The 21,726-nt window shown below is 41.2% G+C and overlaps 1 protein-coding gene across 1 annotated transcript in view; it reads left to right on the forward strand.

Annotated features, from left to right (window-relative positions):
• stx8 (syntaxin 8) overlaps window positions 1–21,726 on the forward strand; it is a 37,362-nt gene that overhangs the window by 13,602 nt on the left and 2,034 nt on the right. Inside the window, exon 7 of the mRNA XM_080520056.1 lies at window positions 16,578–16,679. Coding sequence (XP_080376182.1) covers window positions 16,578–16,679 — 102 coding nt within the window. The remainder of the gene's footprint in view (window positions 1–16,577; window positions 16,680–21,726) is intronic.

Below are 21,726 nucleotides of genomic sequence, written 5' to 3' on the forward strand. Positions count from 1 at the left end.
TGATTGACTGTTATAAGTTAAATGCCTCGAGATAAACAGTTTGTGGTGCTAATTCTCCACTCATGTGCCATTTAACCGCAGCAGACGGCGGTGGCATGACACCACGGGGCCATTAAAATCCCGCCAGTCAAACCTCAGACGGTGGAAAACGATGGGAGTATGGCTAAAAATATGACATTTCTATTAGCTGCTTCCAGCTGCTTTTTGGTAGGAATGAACGGAAAAGACTATGCAAATGACTCTCAGCTCAAAAAGTTGCTATGATCACATGTTTATGTAATAATTGTTGCACACCTCGTTATTTAGTGTGTAAACTCTTAAAGCCGACATACGGGAATACAGCACAGTATGAATCTTTCAGGCAGGTTAGGGTTGGGGCGGCACTAAGCTTTGGAGTAATACAGTCAGCAATGTGAGGACATGAACTCCAAACCTACAGCCAAGTGAAAGAACTGTTGGTGATTGAAGAGATCCACTCTGTGTCGGTGATGCTTGTTTTTTAATTGCTTAGCCTTATAAGAAATGCCGGGGAAGCCGTTTGTACAAAACAATCTCCTCAAGTTAAATGAAGATAAATATTGGAATTCATATCTCAAACATATGGAGAATTGTCTCCACCAAGTATTGAATTAAATAATAGAAAACACCCACTTGTTTTAATGTTACTTATTTTCAGGAGATAATAAAATGTAGGAGGTTCTGACCTTCAGATGTTCCCCTCTTCTGGGGTTTTCATTTTACAAGCTGCAGTCTCTGTTCAAGACTGTGGTTTTGATGCATCGCCACCCATCTGGAGCAAATGTGTGTTGGTGACAGTTGTTCGTAAGAAGGATCCCAATAAAATGTGGACAATAAAACAAATAGAGGCCCAATTGCTCATAACCCAGAATGAGAACGGATGTTTTTTTGTGTGTTAGACAAGATTGACGATGGGGACGATGTGTGACGAGACCATATTTAGAATTCTGAAATGTGACTGTGTGAAACAAATACCAAATACCCAATAGATAAAATACCAAATGGATGCAAGATTGTTACAGATGAAGGAGGGCAGAAGGATCAATGGTTGTGATTTGGTATTACTGCATCGCTCTTTCATGAAACTCGGGATACATGCATGTAAAGTCTTCACATCTAAAGCTGTATTGACAATATTCCTCAAAATAATGCAAGTTATTGTTCTTTCCCATTAGGTGACTTATTGTATAATTGACACTGTAATACTCCCAAGAACCATCCATCCCTGTGGATCAACTATTCCTGATGTGACATGTTTATGTGGATATGTGTACTAGAACTGGCAAATAAAGCCACTTTGACCTGACTGATGTTACTGTTAATTGCAGGGGTGTCCAGACTCAGTCCTGGAGGGCCCCTGTCCTGCATGGTTTAGTTCTCTCCCGGCTTCAGCGTACCTGAATCTAATGATGATGTCATCACCACGAGTGTGAAAAACCCAATAACAAGCCCTTCATTGCAATCAGGTGTGCTGCAACTGGGAGCGCGCTAAACCCTGCAGGATGCCGGCCCTCCTGGACTGAGGTTGGACACCCCTGGTTTAGTGCATCTCGCTTGAAATGACTGAGGTGGTATCCTCAGGCTCCACTTCAAACATTGAATGTTAAGATGAAACATTTTAATCCCAACATATTTCTCTCATAAGCAGTGCAGGAGGAATATTTGTTGCTGCCATTTTTTGCGACAGTGAGCATGCATTTGGCAACATTTCGGAGCAGGATGGACTGTATATAGGAAATGGCCAGGAAAGAGCGCTATACATTTCAAAGAGTTTCCAGCTTTCAGCTGTTGCAAAGCTGTCTGAGACATCTAAACTGCTTTACCTCTTTCTTTTTGCTGGAAAAGAAAATCTGTCTTTAATCTAACTAAATATAAAAGGTTATGCATATGTATGAAGCTACAAATAAAGATGGACAATGTCTGCTGGCTGAGATGTCAACATGTGGCCAGCTGCGTTCACTTAAAGCTTTGTAGTGACAGCCCATTTTATGGCACTAACTGAGGTGAGAGATCTATGAGAGCTCCCCTGAGCCCTGAAATTCTCTTTAGTTCTTTGTTTCACTCTCTTTACTACATGCACACTCACATACTTAGTTTCACACACCATAGTCATTCTGCGTGTTGGAGTCAGGCGCCCAGAGAAGCCTTTATATACAGCATGATGCAGGAGTGAGGTGTGGCCGGCCCTGCTTAGCTCATCTGCAGATCCGTATCCCTTCCAGATGTCGACCAACGGGCCTGTTTAGAGACGGGGTGAGGTTGTTTCTCGTCCGTTCGCGAGCCCATCCATCCTTCACAACATGCACAGCCACCATGCTGGCAGTCGCAGGCTTTTTCACAAACTATCAATTCTTCATTATCCCTGAGAATGTGCACAGTAATGAGAAAAGTGGCCGGGAAATAAAGTTGAGGGGTTATGAAGTCACCTGTCTTTTCCATGACTGTCTGTGAGCAGAAGGTGAGACAACACTTTGAAATAAACATCGACTGGGTTGTGTAAGTTCTTTGTTGCCTTTCGTCTTCTGACAGGGTCTTTAAGTAATTGGACAATGTGTGTTTCTAGTCGTTACTGTGTCTCGAGTAACAGATCCTCCGATTTCTTATCCGTGTATCATAGGCGGAATATAACTACAAATTACGTTCAATACTGGGTCATGATTTTACTTCATTGACACAGCTAAAGATGCTAAATACTGTCATCTTTTTTTCATGTGTAAACTAAAAACCTCGCAATGGAGGGTTTAACTTTACCTTTAAGTATTTCGTGATTATTTTCTCCAAAAATATACATATACTACAAATAAATAAAGTATTAATAAAAATTATCGTAATAAAGCATAGCAGCAAGAGTGAAAGGAAAGGATTATGAGACGGTCAGGAGCTGAACTGGAGGTGGCAGATATGAAGATGCTGAGGATTTTCATTAATGTTAACCAGGATTAAAAATGAAGAGATTGGAGGGGCAGCTCAGGTTGAACAGTTCAACAATAATCAGGTCAGGTTGAAATGGTTTGGACACGTGCTGATGAGTAAAAGTGGAGAGTAGATGTTGTTTAAATGCTAATTCAACTAAACAAAACAAATCAATTTCATATAACAGTGTCTTTTCATACTTTTAGAAAATAATTCTTGCCACAATATTTAATATAGAAATCTTATGTAATTTCTGAAAAGGTTATGCAGTTTCTCCACAGTAAAATGTAGTCACCAAAAGCAGACCTTTGAGTTACACTGCTTGGCTGCTTTATGGCGGTGCTGTTCCTGCCATTAATTTGAAACATTTGGAAAATAATGCATTATTTTACTAGAAGCTGTTACTTTACAACATGGAGTTTGTGTAGGTACAACAACCGTAAAAACAATATTATTGACTATTATGTGGACCCCATGTTGTTCATCAGTCAGCATTACATCACTGAAATACCTGCCGAAAAAAGATGGTCTCTTTTTGTTTTTTCGAAAGAGACTATTGCCTTGTGTGTGTGGTATGTGTACAATTTAACGGCAAACTCATGTTGACACTGTCGTAATTTTTCCCTGGAGAGCATTTGTGGGCTGAATGTCCAGGGCAAGCACATTAGCCATATGTGTTGGTGGTATTGGTGGTTGGGAAAACCACTCCAGCTTCGGCTGCCAGTTCCTTTGGCTCCAGGCGAAGGATTCCCTGCCATTGAATGGCACCTGAGGTTGACTCAGGCTGTGTGCTGGCAGGTTCCTTTTGGCAAACTCAAGTGACAGTGGGAACAAATCCCCCCTCCCTGTTTATTTAATTGCTAACCGCTCTGGTTTGGAAGACGCTTTCAAAGTGCCGATGAGCGGAGAGATGTGTTGTGCACTCCTCAGCCTCAGGGAATCATGGGTCATCCCACATAATGAGTGGAAGGACTTACTTTACCAAGCCCGCACGTGGTTCTCATTTAAAGCACAGAGGGAAGATGGCACCTTCTGCTGTGTAGTTTAAAAAAAAAAAATGTGTTAATGCATGTATACATATATCTGCATTCAGAGATGAGTCTGTAGGTTTCACAGTATAAGTGTCTTGTCTGAGTGTGAGCTCACTGTCTTTGCACTGAGAACGTGCACCACATGTCAAACACATGTTGTCAAGTTTTGATTGGCACTCAGGCAATATTTATATCTGCATGAGGAACTATGAGGACACGTCAGATGGGATTGAGTTTGGGGGAAATGTTAGGAAAGGACCTCACACATATGTACAAATACACACACAAAAGTAGGGTGGATTTGTCTTACAAATGCACTGTGCACTGACAGTTAGGCGAGGGAGTCTGAGATTTTCTGCAAGAAATCAGAGGGTGGGGGACAGAGAAAAAGAAATTACACTTGAGAGCTTGGGAATATTACGAGCAAAATATATGACAAAGTGAAAACAATATTTATGATATTTTATTATATTGCCGAATCCCATCCATCCATCTTCGACACTGCATCATCCAACCGAGATTCAAGTGAGCTGGATGAAGGAACCTGGGCGAAGGCAGGACACGCCCTGGACAGGTCGCCAGTTTATCCCAAGACACACACACACACACACACACACACACACACACACACACACACACACACACACACACACACACACACACACACACACACACACACACACACACACACACTGAATTTAGAGTCACCATTTTTTAACCCCTATATTAATAATGGTAGACATAACATAGACTGTGCATGTGAGAGGTATTACAATGTCAAGTGGAACTTAAAGCAATGCCTAACACCTGACCTTCAAAGCAAGTTATCGCTGTTTTAAAACTTGTTACAAGTCTTTAATCATGGTAGAAAAAAAAATGTGTTGCTGTCATGTCACCATTCCAAAAGAAAACTTTTCTAAGTGGTGAGATGTTTTTTTATCCGTTTCATCTTTTATCTGATAACCCGGCATGTGTGCAATCAGATGCTATCTACAAGCCAAACTAAAGATGAAAATCCCAAGTCAAACGGACGAACAGTTTTGTCTCACAAACTAAACAAGTTTATTGGCTTTTTTGGGGTTTGAAAATTTAATGCTGACTTTATGTACTTTGAGAACAACAACAGATCTGTGCTCTTTGAACAAACATTCCCTCCCTATCCAAAAAAAAAAGAAGGCATTTGATCTGCTATCTAATCATTGTCATCTGTTTTGCTCTTGGCTTCATCCCAGCCTCCCATTTTGGCTCCAAGTTGCTATTGTAGCACATCTGAGGCGAGATGCACTATAAGTGTTTAGGTGTGAAAATTCACACCAACTAGACTAAACAATATAAACCCAACACCTGCATGAATGTGGAAGGTAAAGAAGATAACAATGAAATATGTTCTGGGTATTCGCTGAGTCATGAAGAAGAAAACGCCTCATTTGTTTGGAGCTGATGTGATAACACAGGGGCAACAGCACTGTAGACACCACTTGTCCTCATCATTTTAGAGTTGCCACTATGTTCATTTTGCCTCCAACTACCACTTAAATTGTCTTGCGAGTTAATGAAACAGTTCAGCATCAAACTCTGCCTTTATAAACATGAGTAGTTGTTTTTTTTTCTTTCTTGAAATTATCAAAGGGGTTATATTTTAGCCATACAATTGTTTCAAAGTTTGCAAATGTTAAGGATTCCTGACAATTTCATTCACATCTAAACTTTGATATTAAGTTTGTGAAGGCACTATTTTCATATCGGTGGTAGGGAATTAGCCCTTTTGAGGTGGTCTCATGGGAAACTATGACTTCTTTGATGATTCTACTTCTCAATAGGAAGCAGTATCTTACATGGTTTTGATAAACCGCCGTGTGAACACGTAATGATGAAGCACTTTGATACACTGTATGCCAAATCAAATTTTGAAAAAGTAAAAATTATTAAAATAATAGCAAAAATTGTTAGTCTCATTTCTTTCCTGGTGTAATACAAATACTTGGAATTTTTAAGATCTGCTCTCATACGATCCACAGATAAACCCACCACTAGTGGGCAGTAGAGTGCACCATGATCCAAAGCTGTGTGTGTGCTTTATTATGATGGAATGATTTCAACATTATGGCTGAGCCATTGGCTGTCACACAGGGTTTGTTAATTCTCCGAATTCCTCTGAGGAAGTCTCTTCTTCTGCTCCAGTAATCAGCACCACCTCCTTATTGTTCATCAGCTGGAGGAAGTGAGTCATTCCACCACATCTGTAAATGCAGCCGTGTGCATGTATGTAGTGTGTTGTCAGACTTAATAGGTATGGTTTGATTATCAGACTTGTATTAGTGTCTCATTGATTCAGGCAAACGTGAAGAGTGCAGCTTCCATCATATGTTCACTTCATCGTGTGTGTTTGTGTAAATGTGGTTTTCCTTAATGTCTAATCGTCTGTGCATCCAGGCTTGTTCTTCAATGCACAGAACCCACATCCAAGTGCACAGTTTTTTTTTCTGTCTTACTTTTTGGCGGTTTTCTCAGTTTCATCAACCGCTCCTCGCTGTCAACAATTATGTGGGAGGTTGCTGGGACAGGACTGTTGGCCAAAGTTTCTTTATGGTCTTCAAGAGGAGAGCGGAGTTACTCAAAAACCACTCCACAAGGATTCCTGAAATTGAGCTCATGTGCTCCCCAAGTATGCCCAGCTCTATCTTTCTTAATTATGAATTGAAATACTGTCTTACTGACATGAGTGTATGTAAGTTCAGAGCTTTGATCAGACAAGTCAGATTCATTGTGTCGACGCTTTGATAAATAAGTGAGTGGAATTGTGGGGAAGTAATGTATAAACAACTATCAGATAGGGATTTCATCATGGTCATGGTCCATGATGATCATTTAGGATCAACTTCCCCCAAACTTTCTCTTGCTCAATAAAACATCATAATCTGATACAGCAGCACTGTGAGGATGACTCCTCCTCTGTTTGGACCACAAACGCCTACCGAAAGCGCATCCAGGAAGCCTGTGCGCCTTCCTTTCCCCCACGTGTCTCACTGCTCTGTGTGTGTCCATCTGTGTGGGAGCCACAAGCTTTGAGTGTCTATACGTGTGCGTTTGTGTCAGCGTCTGTGCACGAGAGCATATGTGTCTCCATGCGTGTGAGTGCATTATGAGTGGAACAGAGTCTGGCTCACAGATCAAAGTCCCACCATGACTCCTCCGTCAGTCAGTCAGTCAGCGAGCCAGCGTATTGCCGGGAAGCTCCGTTCACCACAGGAGGTTCTGAGTTATTAGACTCAGATTATTTTAATTTGAACACAGTTGTTCGGTTAAGTGAGAAATTCCTGGTTTCACCCGTTTCTTGTACAATTTGTTGTTGGTTTTTTTTGAAGAAAAGAAAAGTTGTTTACAACCTTTTTCTACTTGTGAAAGCTTTTTAAACATGTTGCTTTGAGGAGACAAAATAGACTTCAGTCGGGGAATTTTTCAGCTTTTTAAACGAGTGAATCAACTCATCATTGCTTCACTGACTCTGGATGCTCCTCCGGCGTTTGCAATTTTACTGCTTACTGATTTGATTTGAATTCCAATCAAATTGGCTCTTTTTGTTCAATTGTTCCTATCTTAACATGTCCCTCCAACTGGGTGTCCTTCCTAATGAAGTGTGTTGGTAGTGATGAAGTGTAAACTCGACTGGTTTGGAGGTGTTGTGGCAGTGACAGGGTGGTCCCTGCCTCCCACAGCTCATGCTGCTGCTGCTGCTGCCGCTGCTGCTGCTGGCACCCTCATGCTCATCACACACACATTGTTTGGTGACACCTGGCAATAATAGAGCTGATGGTGGAAAGCCTGGTACTGATCAGACTTCTACTCATTGTTTTGGTCTGAGTGCAGTTTTTAGAGGAATTAAACTCTTTTTTTTTTTTTTTTTTGGTCAACTTTCAGCAAATTACTTGTGTGTTGATTGCCTTTAGTACATGAATGATACCAATACATATTCACTGTTCAGCGATGTTTGGTCATGCAAGATGATTGACGCTGATGATGAGTCAAGTCATTTCACGCAAATGGTTCCAGATCCGTCCGTCCATCCATCCAATCGTCCATCCATCCATGTTCTTTTTCACTTAGTCCGTATGGAGTTGTGGTGGCAGCATAGAGAGCAAGGAAGCTCAACTCTCCCCCCCAGCTTCCTCCAGCGACTCTGGAAGGGACCCCCAAGCTGCACCCAGACCAAACCAGAGATGTAATCGCTCCAGCAGGGCCTGGGCCGACCTTGGGTTCTCCTCCCAGTTGAACATACCTGGTCAACCTCTAATAGGAGGTGACCAGGGGCATCCTAATTCAGGTTTTGTTTATCTTAGAATGATTATTTCAAGTCCTGGAAAACTTGACAATCTCTTTAAAAAAACCTTTTTCACTGAAATCCAAAAACCTCCTGATCACATATCAGAGGCCAGTGTTGTGTTGGATTGTCATGGTTTAGCAACTATTAAAGCAGCATAAAAAACGTTCATTAAAAACACTCAGATGTTCAACAAGAGCTCTGCACACATATTTATGTAGGAAATTGTGGGAAATGGTGTGGCATTTCAGAAATATTCCCTTATACCTGCAAGCCAGGAAACATTAAAATGAGAAAAAAAACATGGTCTTATTTAATTGCCTGAAAACTGATAATTTTGGGGGTTTCATACTGAACACTCTTCGAGAATGGTATGTGCAAAACAACATTCTGTAAACATTTTTACAAATATTTATTGCAGAAAGCAGAAGTTTTAAAACTTGCATGTAAAATGGATAAAGTCATCAAGTATTATCAGCTTTTGAGCATTGTGGTCACCTTGTGTAAAAGGAGAAAGGCTCGTGTTTAACCAATATGTTTCGTGGGTTTTGGGAAAGACGTAATCTGCAAAACGCTGCCGAACTACATTCCCATAACTCACAGGGAGCTTGTCTTTGGTGTCCAGCAAGAGCCAACCCCATGGTAAGAACGTGCTAAAACTACACAGATGCAGTCATTTTTCCAGATTTATGTGCTGTTCTTTGAAGTGTTGCTTCTTTTAAACTCAGTCATTCTTCAGGTGGTCATTCTTTTCTATGTGCAGTGATGGATCAGGGCTGGGGAGGTGAACATGTCTGTGGGGACACAGCCGGTTCCAGTTACAAATTGATGCACAAATGGTTGAGATTAAGCTGGAATTGTGAAGGCCTTGAATGCAACAGTTGTCTTAAGTGCTCGGTATCGGTCTTCCTTTGTTCAAGTTCTCTTTATAGGTAGTTTTTATTTTCGTTACGCAACTTGTCTATTTTTGTAACGGCTGCCAAAAATTACATTAAAACAGAACTGCAAGACTGCAGAAACACTTCACAAAGAGCATTTTGCTCGGCGATAACTCTTTTATGTACATTGTCTTTATGTGCATTGTACAATCAGATTTATTTTAAGGGTGACAAAATACCAGTAAGTCAGTTCAAGTCTTTTGGGTAAACTGCATAAAGTAAGACACTCATCATCACCACTCACACATAAAGGCCGAAATGTCTGACGACGCAGTATTGGGTATCCTACCTCCAGTGTGTCGGGTGGACCAGACTGTCAGTGCCTTTGGAGGGACTCCGAGATTGACGGAGGCCAGTCGGACTGATGATGTCCAGCAGTGAGACTAATCTTTGCACATGTGGCCCAGCACTTCAGAAGGCCAGATGTTTGGACAGTGAATTGTGTGCATAGTGATACTTTTATAAAACCCATCAGTGCTTATGCACATTTGTTGAGAGAGAATCAAACCCAAGCTAAAAGTTGTGTATAGTCAAAATATGTGTGCTTATGAAATCTGTTGTGAGCAACCGACATTCATTTGTCTTTCAGTAGGATTTGATATAAGCCGATTGATAAGACAATTAGTTTTTTATTGGAGTCACACAGTGGTCCTTGTTGTATCCATTGAACTCCAGGCTAACTCGGCTCAGGCTTCATTTCTTGTTTGCATAAATGGGAAGTTTTGTCCATCATGATACTTTTGTGTTTCTGTGTTTTTCAATATTCCCTCATGTGTCACAGTTTTGGCCCCTTCAATGAAAAACACTGTTCCTTTTTATGATCTGTTTGTGTTGGACAATGTAGAAATTAAACTCTTATAATTATTATTGTCACTAACCATTACTAATATTTGAGACGAGAGAAACGTTTCTTCTTTGTTATTGTGGGCAAGTGAATTTCTCTGAAAATTAAGTGGTTTTGTATATGTGTTTTCACCAATACCATATTATTATTTCTATACCATTTCTATTTTTTGTCCAAAAGATATTTTGCCATTTGTTTTTTCTTTGGGTTTCTTTTCGGATGGCATTGTGATGTTTTGTTGGGTTGGAGCTAATTTTAAAAAAACTGAAAAACTCTTCAAAAATGTCTTTCTCCCCCATAGACCCCCGGGGTATGTTTGTTTTCTACGCACTGCCAAGAGTCGGTGGGGAAAAAAAGAAATGCATTTAAAGAAACATTTCCAAGACTATGCAAACTTCTTGTAAATACTATAATTGCTCTGAGTTGTATCATCATGCTGAGTGCCTCTGTGTGTGCCAAGTGAAGTTCTAGTTACATCCAGAGATGTGTGTGTTTTGGTTGGCAGCAGAGTGCAACCCTCCATACAGAGTCAGTCACACCAGGGCCAATTGGTAACAGTTGTGCCCCCCCCCCCCCCCCCCCCCTAGTCAGCTAAAGCAGGACAGAGTTGAAAAAATAAAGTAAAATACTCATCCTTGCTTCATTCCCTCTGCATCCTCAGGAGAAATCATCTTGTGAACAAGCACAACAAAATAATTAACTTGAGTTAGATTGAGTTTAAATCTGTGACAGGGAAGTATTTTTGCTCTGTTTTTGTGCCTGCTCTGGGAAGGAGTCCTACAATAACACACAGAGCTAATACAGCACATCCTGGAGCCACCCTGGGGTGTCACTGTTTATGGTAGTACACGCGCACACACGCACACACACACAAAATTGTCTTTTTAAGGATAAGTCAGCATTTTTGAGATCTGAGACGTGTTCATTTGAATCATTACAACTAAGACTGCCTCCCATGTTTCTGTTTATGTCATTTCTGACCCGAATGACCTTCACAGACCAACATGATTTTAATTCAGGCAGAACACAGGTTTGTGCAGCGCGACCATCGGAGAGGACTTACTCATCATTCTTCCTCAGCTGACCTCCAGTCTAAGTGCTTTTTGCTTTATATAATTCTGAACTTCACCAGACCTTTATTCTGACCTTTCAAATGTTTAATTGATTTCCTCAGTGAGACTGATTCTGTGCCTCCACGAATAAGTCCCCCAAATCTCATCCTCAAACCCACATAGTCGCTAATATGATTATGTAAAATATTTTGGGCTCAACACAAGGTAGGTCAGACCATAAGTACAGGAAGAGCTCACATTTTGGACCACGCGAGGAAAGTAAAATCAGCGCGCACGCACGCACGCACACACACACACACACACACACACACACAATCACAAACAGACACAGTAAACTTCTTCTGATTTGTTCTGCTCTATATCTCTGTTACTGGACCTCTTTAATTTTCCACAAAACCACTCTCAGAAGTGCTATCTGGTGCTGCTTCTCTGGTTCAGCCTGATAGTTGTTTAGTTATCCGTGTCCCTTGCTTGCCTTTGTAGAGCTAGATAATGGATCACAGCTCGGAAGTTCTTTAATGACCTTGGCTCAAACTAGTTTTGTTGTTGCATAAGTTGAATCAGACAGCTTAGGAAGTAACAGGACTAACAAGAGAGTTATTCTCAGGAAAAGAAATGGTATATATCGTGGGTAGCTCTGTACTGATACCTGTCAGCATGGCTTATCCAAGATGTCACGGTATCTAGATGATTAACTCTCATAATGATTTACAGTTTAAATCTTTTAAATATCAAATTTGTTTGGATTCGGCTCTGCTTCTCTTTGCAAGTTGTTGAAAAAGGATCATAGTGACCATGTATTATTTGGTGCTTATATAGAGATCGAGGGTTACTTTTACATTCAGATGTAAAGGCCCTAAATAGAACTTGGGGTGGACTTCGATTCAGAGGAGGTAGATGGTGACCTCTGATCCCATGTGGAAATCTCTCTCAAAAAGGTAGCCAAAGCCGAAAACATGCACACAGCCTGAATATTGTCTGTGGTATACTGAGAAAACTCTGCCCTGGCAATGTTTAGGATCCTATACAACTTTGTATGATAAATTCAGAACCAGTGTGAGGGGAAGCCAGACCACAGTTATGTGGAATGTCTTTAGAGAATACGTGAGCAGTTTTACAGTGTTGTAGACTCGTTTACGGCTGTTTTACATCTTTCTGAAAACCTTCCAGTTTTCTGCAGACAGCAACTACAGTGTTCATTACCAGTACGATGCCTTCAGTCCAGCTCTGAGGCTAATGGGAATATACTGTAAATGTCTGGAAATTCAAGATCTATCACTACTTGTATACTTAACTTTAAAATTGAAGTGAGTAAACCAGAAATTGTTCCGATATTATTAAATAGGTTTTCCAGTTTATGACACATACCAACCGTGTGGTGGAGACCAGCAGCAGCAGCAGCAGCAGTTCTTCAGGATCATAAATATCAGTACTTCCAGATGATGCTTGAAGCAAAGGTGGAAGGCAACCTGTAAACTAGTTAGTCTCCCATAGAGAACAGTGCCAACAGGGTGAAGCTGTTTGTTGGAAAAAAAGCTGCATAATACTTGAACAAAGATGAAATGGCATTGAGATTACACAGAGTCGGTGACGTCATCTTAGCGCAACATCTGGTGTGTGTGCTCCCGGCCTCTCATACCTTCATTCACAAGTGCCAGGCTTTGCTGACTTTTTTTGTGGGAATAGAAAACACTATTGGTAGCAGCGAATCATAAAAAAAAAAAGCTTATGACCACCAATGAGCTTGTCGTTCAGCCACCACAATTTGGCCCTTTCTAAACTCACAAATACTTGTCAGTTTTGTTCTGTTTCTCACTCAATTTACAAACTCTTGAATTCCGTGTCCACAATGAATGAGAGAGTGACAATTTTGCTGACCACGACACATATTTTGGATAAGCAAACTTTTCAAAACCTTCAAGAAATGCTTTCATTTCCAATAAATCCACTTGTATTTATATGCATTATCAAAATATCAGCTGCAGTTCTTTGATTTTGAAAGGGTTTTAATTTTAAATGTTGCATCTTCATGTAATCAATTCTTAAAATGTTATTACATCAATGGCTCAAACATCATATTACATTATTAGCTTCATTATATTTGAAAAGGCCAAAATTATTACATTATTTCTCGTTATTCCATTCTTGGTTGTTACAAGGGGTTAAAGGTGAAACCTGATTCAATAAAGGTTCATCCTCGACTCTCTAACTTTAACTTTTATGTCAAGAAGTTATTGAGTTCTTGTTGGTGCCGAAATGAAGCAGATTCAAATTGACCAGTCATAGAAAGAGCTGTGAAAATACCAGTCACTATAATTATATCCATTTTGATTTCTCTGCTTTTCAGATGCCAAAGAAATATTCCTGTTATCGCAATAAATGTTTGGTTATTTTTGTGTCCTGGAAAAGACCACAAAAAAAGGCTCCGATAAAAAGTCCCTGGGCTAGCTAATGATCTTGTCTTGTATTTTCTGTATTAACTATCAGGAAATGGCAGAGTCAAGCTTGTTACGATGCCAATATATATTCAGCTGCAGTCCTCAATGAAGAATTTAAATTCACTTAATTATTTCAGTTGGACAAGACAACAATTATCACATCCCTTAAGGCAGAGCGTACAAACTTTTTTTTTTCAGATTCGCTCACATGAAAGGGCAAGTCGCCAACAGACCTGATCACATCTTGTTGACGTGTGTAAAACCTCTTGATTTCTGTTGATCGTGCATTAACTTTATGTACCAACGTGTTGCACAGTAGCCATAAGTAAGTTATTGGGATAAAAGTAGAATTGTTTTACAGAATTTGTATGTATGCTGCACAATCAGACATAAGTTAAAAAAACAACAACACACAAATTGCCCTCTGGAACAATTTTGTGTATTTGTGGCAAAAAAAAATCCTCCAAAAAGCCCATAACATTTTAGAACAAAGTGTGCAGGTCTTATAAAATCTGACCTGGTGCTCGGTGACAAGGCACTTGGAATTTGCCTGACAAATGCTATAGTTATCCTGTAATACTGATGTGTATTTAATGGATACCTGCAGTCTTACAGTTACTTCTATTTTTTCAGATATCAAGGTTATGATGCCAGTAGGGTGACGTAGCAGGTGAAGACATTGTGTGATGGAGGTGAACTCAGCACGAAGCAACAAATCTTCAAAAATGAAACCTCACAAACAGGAATAAACCCTGCGCACACATGCCAGTTTCTCCCACACTGTGGTTTTGGAGGTTTACCGAGTGTAATAGCACTTTAAATAAACAAACTTAGCCTAAAACAGGCCCTTCTTTGTGGTGTGGCAGATTCAAGCCAGAACCAGCAGCTGTCATATGCGGAAGCAGAAGTTACAATAGGAAATTGAGAATTAAGTTGTTAGAAACACGACTTGATAATAAGGTGAATTGAAGGACGATGCATGTGAAAAAGCCAACTTTTCAGGGCAGCCATCCTGAGAAATTAATTAAGCGTTTCATTGCAGCTGTAGCAAAAGGTCAAGCTCGAACTCTGCTGCATTGTGCCACGGTTTGGGAATTCATCAATGAATTGAAATGTTTTCGCCGGGCCAGAAATGAATTAAGAAAGTTGGCAGCAGCTGACCGAAAACATCCTTTGTGACTAGTCAGGGCGGCACGCGGCACAAATGGTTCAGTGTCTACATCTCTTCCCGGCCAGTAAAGGAAAAGTTCCTTCCTTCTAAATTGTTGCCCGATGCGTAGACAATGATGTGGAAGGCTCCCGGGACACTGTACATATGCCGATCCCACGTCTCCAAACTCCTTGTCCTTGCCCCTCTCACATTCTGGCCTTCCAAACTCGCATGCTTTGCTTCATTTCCTAAAATTATTTGTGCAATCTAATCATCGGATATCAGCCAAAGCACAAACTATCTTTTGAAGTGGTGATGACTTGTAGTTGGGAAAACAAGGCAGTTTGGGTTCAAGACGTTTGCGTTTTCAAAGGCAAATGCTGCAGACGACCCTGAGCACTCACCTGTGGGAAGTTTGTCATGTGGTACAATTTCTTTAAAAGAAAAAAAAAAAACTACAACTTTACTAAATGAGCAAGTTTTCCCGCCTTCTCGCCTCAGTAATAAAAAAGAAAAACAACAGCTGTTTACTCTCTGGACTAATTGTGTGTTTATCTTAGCTCAGATTTAGGATGAGTCCAGATTCACACTCCTTTAAAACGTTCACTTATTACGGGCTAATGTGAGTTTTCTTCTCTTCAACTCGGTGAGGATTTCTGTTTTACGGCCTTCCTTATTATTCATCCTTTTGTTTTTGTTTTGTCATTTCAATTGAGAAAGTTGCTGGACAAGGCCTGTCATCACAGTTGGATTAGCAATAAAAAACAGGCCACAAATCTAGTAACTCCAGACACACATTTAAATGAAATGCCCAACTTGAGTTGTGTTCTGTAATAAACCCCTTGATTTATTACAAAAGTAATGAGCCTTGCTGTTTTCAATAGTACTGCTTGTGCACTTTTTTTTAATTTATTCAGACTTTTTTGTCAGAGTGAGTGGGAATCACGAAGAACTGAACTCAGGTTTGTCCTATAAGCTATATGAATTATTATGGATATACTTACCCTGTAAAAACATACCTATTTTTGTTGTTGGTCCAAACCTCATAAGATGTCCTATCAATGCAGTGGCGCTCACTAACAAATCACAAACTGCATCCTGGACAAGCATGAAGTTAGTGAAGGCCGTATCTGCAACACACATGAACACAATAAAAGCACACTTTGTGGGCTTGTCTCATTGACATAATGTCAAAGTTGACCATCAAAGTTAAACCTGTAAAACGACACTTTGATTGTTACACTATGTGCAAAATGGTGTCGAGCCCTGGATCTCAGAGGGTTAAATACAAAACAGCAGAAACACAAGCATATACTTTCTTTCTTTTTCAATTCAAGAAGTAAAAGTAACAAAAAAAAAAAAGCGTTTGAATTTACTTCTAACGCACTCCTTCATGACCACTCGGCTCAGGCCACCTCTTTTCAGTTTGTTGGCTGGTCTCGCATGTAAAATTCATCCATATTCAGCACCACTTAATCCAACTCAGGATGACAGGGAAGGGGAGGTGATCACAGCTGCATAAGCAGCACATCCTATCCAGTTTATCCCCGAACAAACAGAGAGACAGACATACACTCCATTTAGAGTCACTAATTAACCTCAAACATGTGTTTCTGTACTGTGGGAGGAAACCGTGGTCTTACATGCACAGAACTCTGCCCTTCTCTTGAACAAGGGAACCAGGCTAACCGGCACCACTGCGCAGGGGACAGCAGCAATCAACAAACCAGCAATGCACATGAGAAAAAAAAACTATGGCTAGAAGAAAAATGGGATGTAGGAAATGTTTTTATACCAACTTAATGCAGAAATGAACTTCATTGAGTTCTTCTTTTCCTTTCGGCCATCTTTCAGAAATCATTGATGACATCACACATCTCGTGGACAAGACGGACGACAGGATCCGTAATGAGACACGGCGGGTGAAGCTGGTTGAAACAAAGTCTACTTCATGTGGTGAGTCTTCTTCACTACCCTCCATGCAAGACAATTTCAAATTGTGCTGTAGTATCTGTGTTAGCGCGGCTTTAATAATGGCCCTAAGTTACATCTAATTCTGAACGGAGATTCACACAGATCTTATTCAATATCACAAAGTGCTACACCTAATTGTTGTTTTTGACACACAGAAAAAAAATGTCCTTCCCTGCATCAAGTAGTAATTTGACAGCTGCACAAATAGCAGTTAACTTTGAGCCAGAAATTGAGCGGCGTCGCTACGTTTGGCATTTATCTCCAGATAGAATGGAGCTTATAGTATCCGAAAAGTGACGCTGATGGAGACAAGCCCTCTCATTGCGGAGCATGTGGCGGCTGAATGGTGGGTGGACGGGCTCTGCCTGTCACGCCTGCAAACATGGTGTCCTGGTCAATAAAAGCGGGTCTTGCATACAAACTCTTCGATGTCTCCTGAATTGATCAGGCTTTGTCATTGACCTCTGTTGTGCTAACTGCACAGATTGCAGACTCCGTTTTACTTTCACCGCTGACTTACTTTGACAACAGTCCCACTGTGTGATGCTTGTCAGAGGAAAACATCTGCCACAAGAGGCGTGCTCGCTGGCGAAAGCCAACATGTGGAATGTGGCAGTGGGAGTCAGGCTCAGTTTGCATTTTGAAATGCCAAACCACATTGCTATGGCGAAGCCTGCTTTATAATGTGCGGAGAAGCAGGCGGTCACAGACAGAAACAGAGCGGGCAATAGGAAGGTCAGCCCCCCCCGCCCCCCGAGAATGCTTCACTCTGTTGCTTGTATCCCCATGGAGCCTGAGCGTGATTTTGTTTGAAGATCCCAGCGCTCCTATTGTGTTCGAATCAAGACTCTTTCTTTCTCCTTGTTTGTTTAGTTCTTTTGCTTTCACAGCTCCCTCCGTCCTGTCCTCACTTCCAGACTGAGAATGATTCACGTACCGTCGCTGCGTGCCTGTTTAAGTGTGGAAATGCTTGTGTGTTTATCGCCTGCATGTATACAAGCGTCACGTGTGTCTATGTTGGCGAGGGTGATATTTCTCTTCCAATGGCACAAATGTGTGATTGTTGCAAGAGATGGTCTTGTGCATGGCAAGCTGTACCGACATGTGCCTGTGTATGTCTCAGACCTTCTTTGTGAATGGAAAGTTCCCCCAATGGTCTTCTTCACTCTCACCTCGATGCTCTCTTTTCTTTTCTATCCTTCCATTCCACTCTGTCATCCCCCTGTTCATCTCCTCGGTTGTTTGACACTCGTCTTTGTGTCAAGTGGAGAAAAAAAAAACCCTGAAAATGCTACATGCCACAAATTGTTTGGAAGGCTTTCCCTCTTTCTTCGTGACGCTGTGTTTATAATTCCTCCGCTTTAAGGCTTTATTTATTTTTCAAACCACCTCTCATCCAAGCCGATGTTTGGTGTTATGTCTCAGCCGAGTCCTTGTAAAGTTGGAAACGTCTGGCTCTGACAGCCGAGAGCATTCTTAACATAACTATTGGTCGGCCGCACGCTTTGCACGGAACAGACGAGAGTTGTGCTACACGCTGAAAACACATTGAGAAATTTGAAAAATGTTCTTCACTGTCAGGACCAGTGCCTGTCATAAGGGTGCAGCTATTCTTTGTGCATGCATGCACATGGAAGTTTCTACCTGAAAACAGAAAGTAGAAATACAAGACTCTTTTTTTCATGACAAATTACTGGCTGCACTGCAAGAATATCCCAGCTTTGAGCCCAGTTTTGATGGTTTCTCCAAGTATTTGATGTCTTACTCTAAACTGCCTATAAGTGTGAATGTGAGTCGGTCCTTCGAGTTTGGTCAGCTCAGATTGATTCCAGTTGACTCTAAATGGAATATAGTGGTAGAAATGGATAGATGGACTGTGCTTGGAGTGTTACTGTATGTTGCATCCTTTGGACCGCCTGTGTCTCTGCTGATCGAGCTCGTCGCTGTTGAGGTTGTTTCAACACCCACCTCGTCCTGTTCTTGTGTCAACGTGTCCTCAGGCAAGACATTGGATCCTATTGCTCCCAAAAATGAGCGAGAACTTAGCATTAATCACCATTGGGGTGTGAATGTGACCGATCATGTAAAAGACTGTCAAAGTCAATTTGCCATTTGTGTTGATTCTAGTGAAGCTCAGGCTGGTGGCGACTCCTAAATCCAATCATGTTTACAAACTGAAGTGGTTACCAATTAGTGCTATATTCAGGAACTTAAAGGTTGTTTTATAGTATCCCCTCATTTTGTTGCAGCCAGACAGGGGACCCACAAACTCTGAAACAGAATTATAAAGAAAATCAAGGCATTGTTTAGTGAAAACTGAGAAGTGACTGGGTTTGTTTCAGATTACTATGGCAGATTAGTGTATGGGATCGGAGCGTTTCTTGTCGTGTGAAGCGACAAAGTGTTCCCATCACAGATCCCCATCAGTGCTTGAGTACCCTTCTTAACAGTTAATCCTCACTCTATTGAGGGCCATCTCCCGAAGCCTGCAAACCTCAGATGAGGAGAACAAAGTGCATGGAGGGAATGAAGGAGAATACAAAACAAGTGATTTATGTAGATTTCAGTTTGCTGAGAGTAATAGGGAAGCAAAGACATTTAAATGTATTTCCAGCCACAATCGACTTCTGTTCTGCTGCTGTGAGAAAAATTACACTTGTCACTTTAATCCTGTTAACATAAAATTTGTCCCTGCCTTTCACAGGTCATTCTGGCCCTTTTGTGGTCCCTAAAGGTCTTTGAACTTAAAGCATAGAGCATGACAGAGGTAGAGAGGAGGGTGCAGGGGTTGTCTCTGTCTGTTCAGGGCTCTCCCCAATTATTGGCCTTGCTCTGTGATTTGTCTTACTGATGTGTCTGCAAATTGCTAAAATGGGATGAACCCTGACTCGGGCCTCCTAAAAAACTTGTGGGTGGCCAGTCTATCAGCAAACACCAACTATCTTCCTCAGCATCACTGTCACAGGGGAGCCCTAATCTATTGGGGGAAGACGGCGTTCTAGTCATTACCCTCTAGACGCCCTCTGAGGGTCAGGAGCACCTCGTTTGGTTACTGGGGCAGACAGGGACGGTCTCAGGAGGAGGGCGGGTGTCTGATTTTGGCCCCACGGTGAAACACACCCGTCGCATCGCTGAAGCGTTATTACCGTTGTGTTGCCGAATGAGTTGCTGACAGATGTTGGAGGAAAATCAGACGTCTGCGTTTGATATAGGCAGGGTGTTACTAAGGTGTCGTTTACAGCCAAACAAAGATAATTGCTGTCAATTTGTGTGTGTATTTGCTTTGAGCTTGAGGCTTTTAAAGAGACATCAAAAGTCTTTGAGCGTGCGTTTTCTACTTTGAGGTTTATATTTTGCCCACATGTGTAAGTTATCAGGAGGAAAGGTCTTGTCAACACCAGTGATAAGCCCCGACATGCTTGTCTTCTATACCTATGAACATGTCTTTCTTTGCCCTTTGGAGAAAGCGACGATCCTCCATGAAGTTTGACTTACTGAACGAATCACAGGCGATACAAGACAGCTTTCTTTAAAAGCAGCGACATTGACATCTGGGTCTCAATACAGCCATGATTTATACATCCTGGCGGAGAAACCAACGTGAGCCTTGCATTTCATCAGACCACCACCATCACCGCAAGCAATTTGTTCAGCTTGGCTTATATCTCACCCCGTCTCTCCCCCTGTGGGAAAGACGACCAATTAGGCCACAGAGGACGGCGCAGGAGGCGAGCGAGAGCGCCAAAGAATGAGAGAAATGTAAACCCAAAGTGAAGAGTCTGGGGGGTGGGGGGGGGGGGGATACCAGCCGCACACTGAGTAACAATGGATAACTTGAGTCAGTGGGGGGAATATTGCCAGCCTTGAGACCAGCCGGGGAAGCAGTTGTTTGAAATCTTCACTCCTGTGCCACTCCAGGAGGAGAGCAGGACAAAACAAGAGGGGGGGGGTCAGCCTTGGTGAGAATATCCTATATTTTAGGTGTGTGGCTTGGTTTGTTGTGGAAGTTCTGTAATATGTGGTTTAACAAAGAAGGGAAATGTTTACGAAAGGCACCATCACTTCTCTACATCCATTCCTTAAAGCAACACAGTTGATCAACCAGCTCAAGTCACTTTCCAAGTTTAGGACGTGCATGGATTTCACTTTTTTAACGCCTCAAACTGTTCGTCCTGCAAGGTGCTGCAAACTATTACGAGACATTTGAAGTTGAGTTTCTTTCCAAAGCAGACTAATGGGTAGAACCGGGGATCAAACCACTGATGATGGTCAACACTCTGTACCACCTGATCCACAACTGTCCAAATCAACCCCATCCTTCTCTTCTTCCTCTGAAGGTTAATAATTGTGGTGTCTTGCAACCACTTATTTTAAAATCATGTTTCCAAAATGTACTTTTTACAGAGTCCATTCAATATAGATTTGGACATGAACATTTTTTATTTATTTCAGCTCAGTCAAATATCGTAACAATAAGCGGTACTCTGTCATACAGTGACATCTAGATGATTCCCAGATGGAATGCAATGTTAAATTATAACATTTAATAATTGAAGTTGCATGGCCAGTCAAATGACTAAATGAAGGACTTTTCGGCTGGTTAACAATCTTATTGTGTTTCACGTCAAAAGATATATATTAAAAACGTATCCGAAGTTTATGAAATAGTAAGGAAAATATCGTATATTCATTTGTGGGAGAATCTAGATACAGTATAACCATATTCATTGAGGGATAAAAACTACTTTTTAATCTGTACATCTGTGTTACTTGATGTTACAAACTCTACCTGTGGTTGACTGTAGTGAAATTTATAACTTTTTTTTTTCTTTCTTTCCTGGGTGGTGACTGTAATAAAAAATGTAATATTTTCAGATCCTGGGGGTGAAGCACTGTGATGAAGTGTGAGTGAGCATTTGCACATTTTTATTTTTTTCCTCTGCTGCCATAGTATCAGTGAAAAACAACGATTATCCTCCCCCGGCAAAATCAGAAACATATGCCTATCACAGTGTGCAATCTGCAGCAA

The sequence above is a fragment of the Blennius ocellaris genome, assembly GCF_963422515.1.
Source record: "Blennius ocellaris genome assembly, chromosome: 3".
Taxonomy (NCBI): Eukaryota; Metazoa; Chordata; class Actinopteri; order Blenniiformes; family Blenniidae; genus Blennius; species Blennius ocellaris.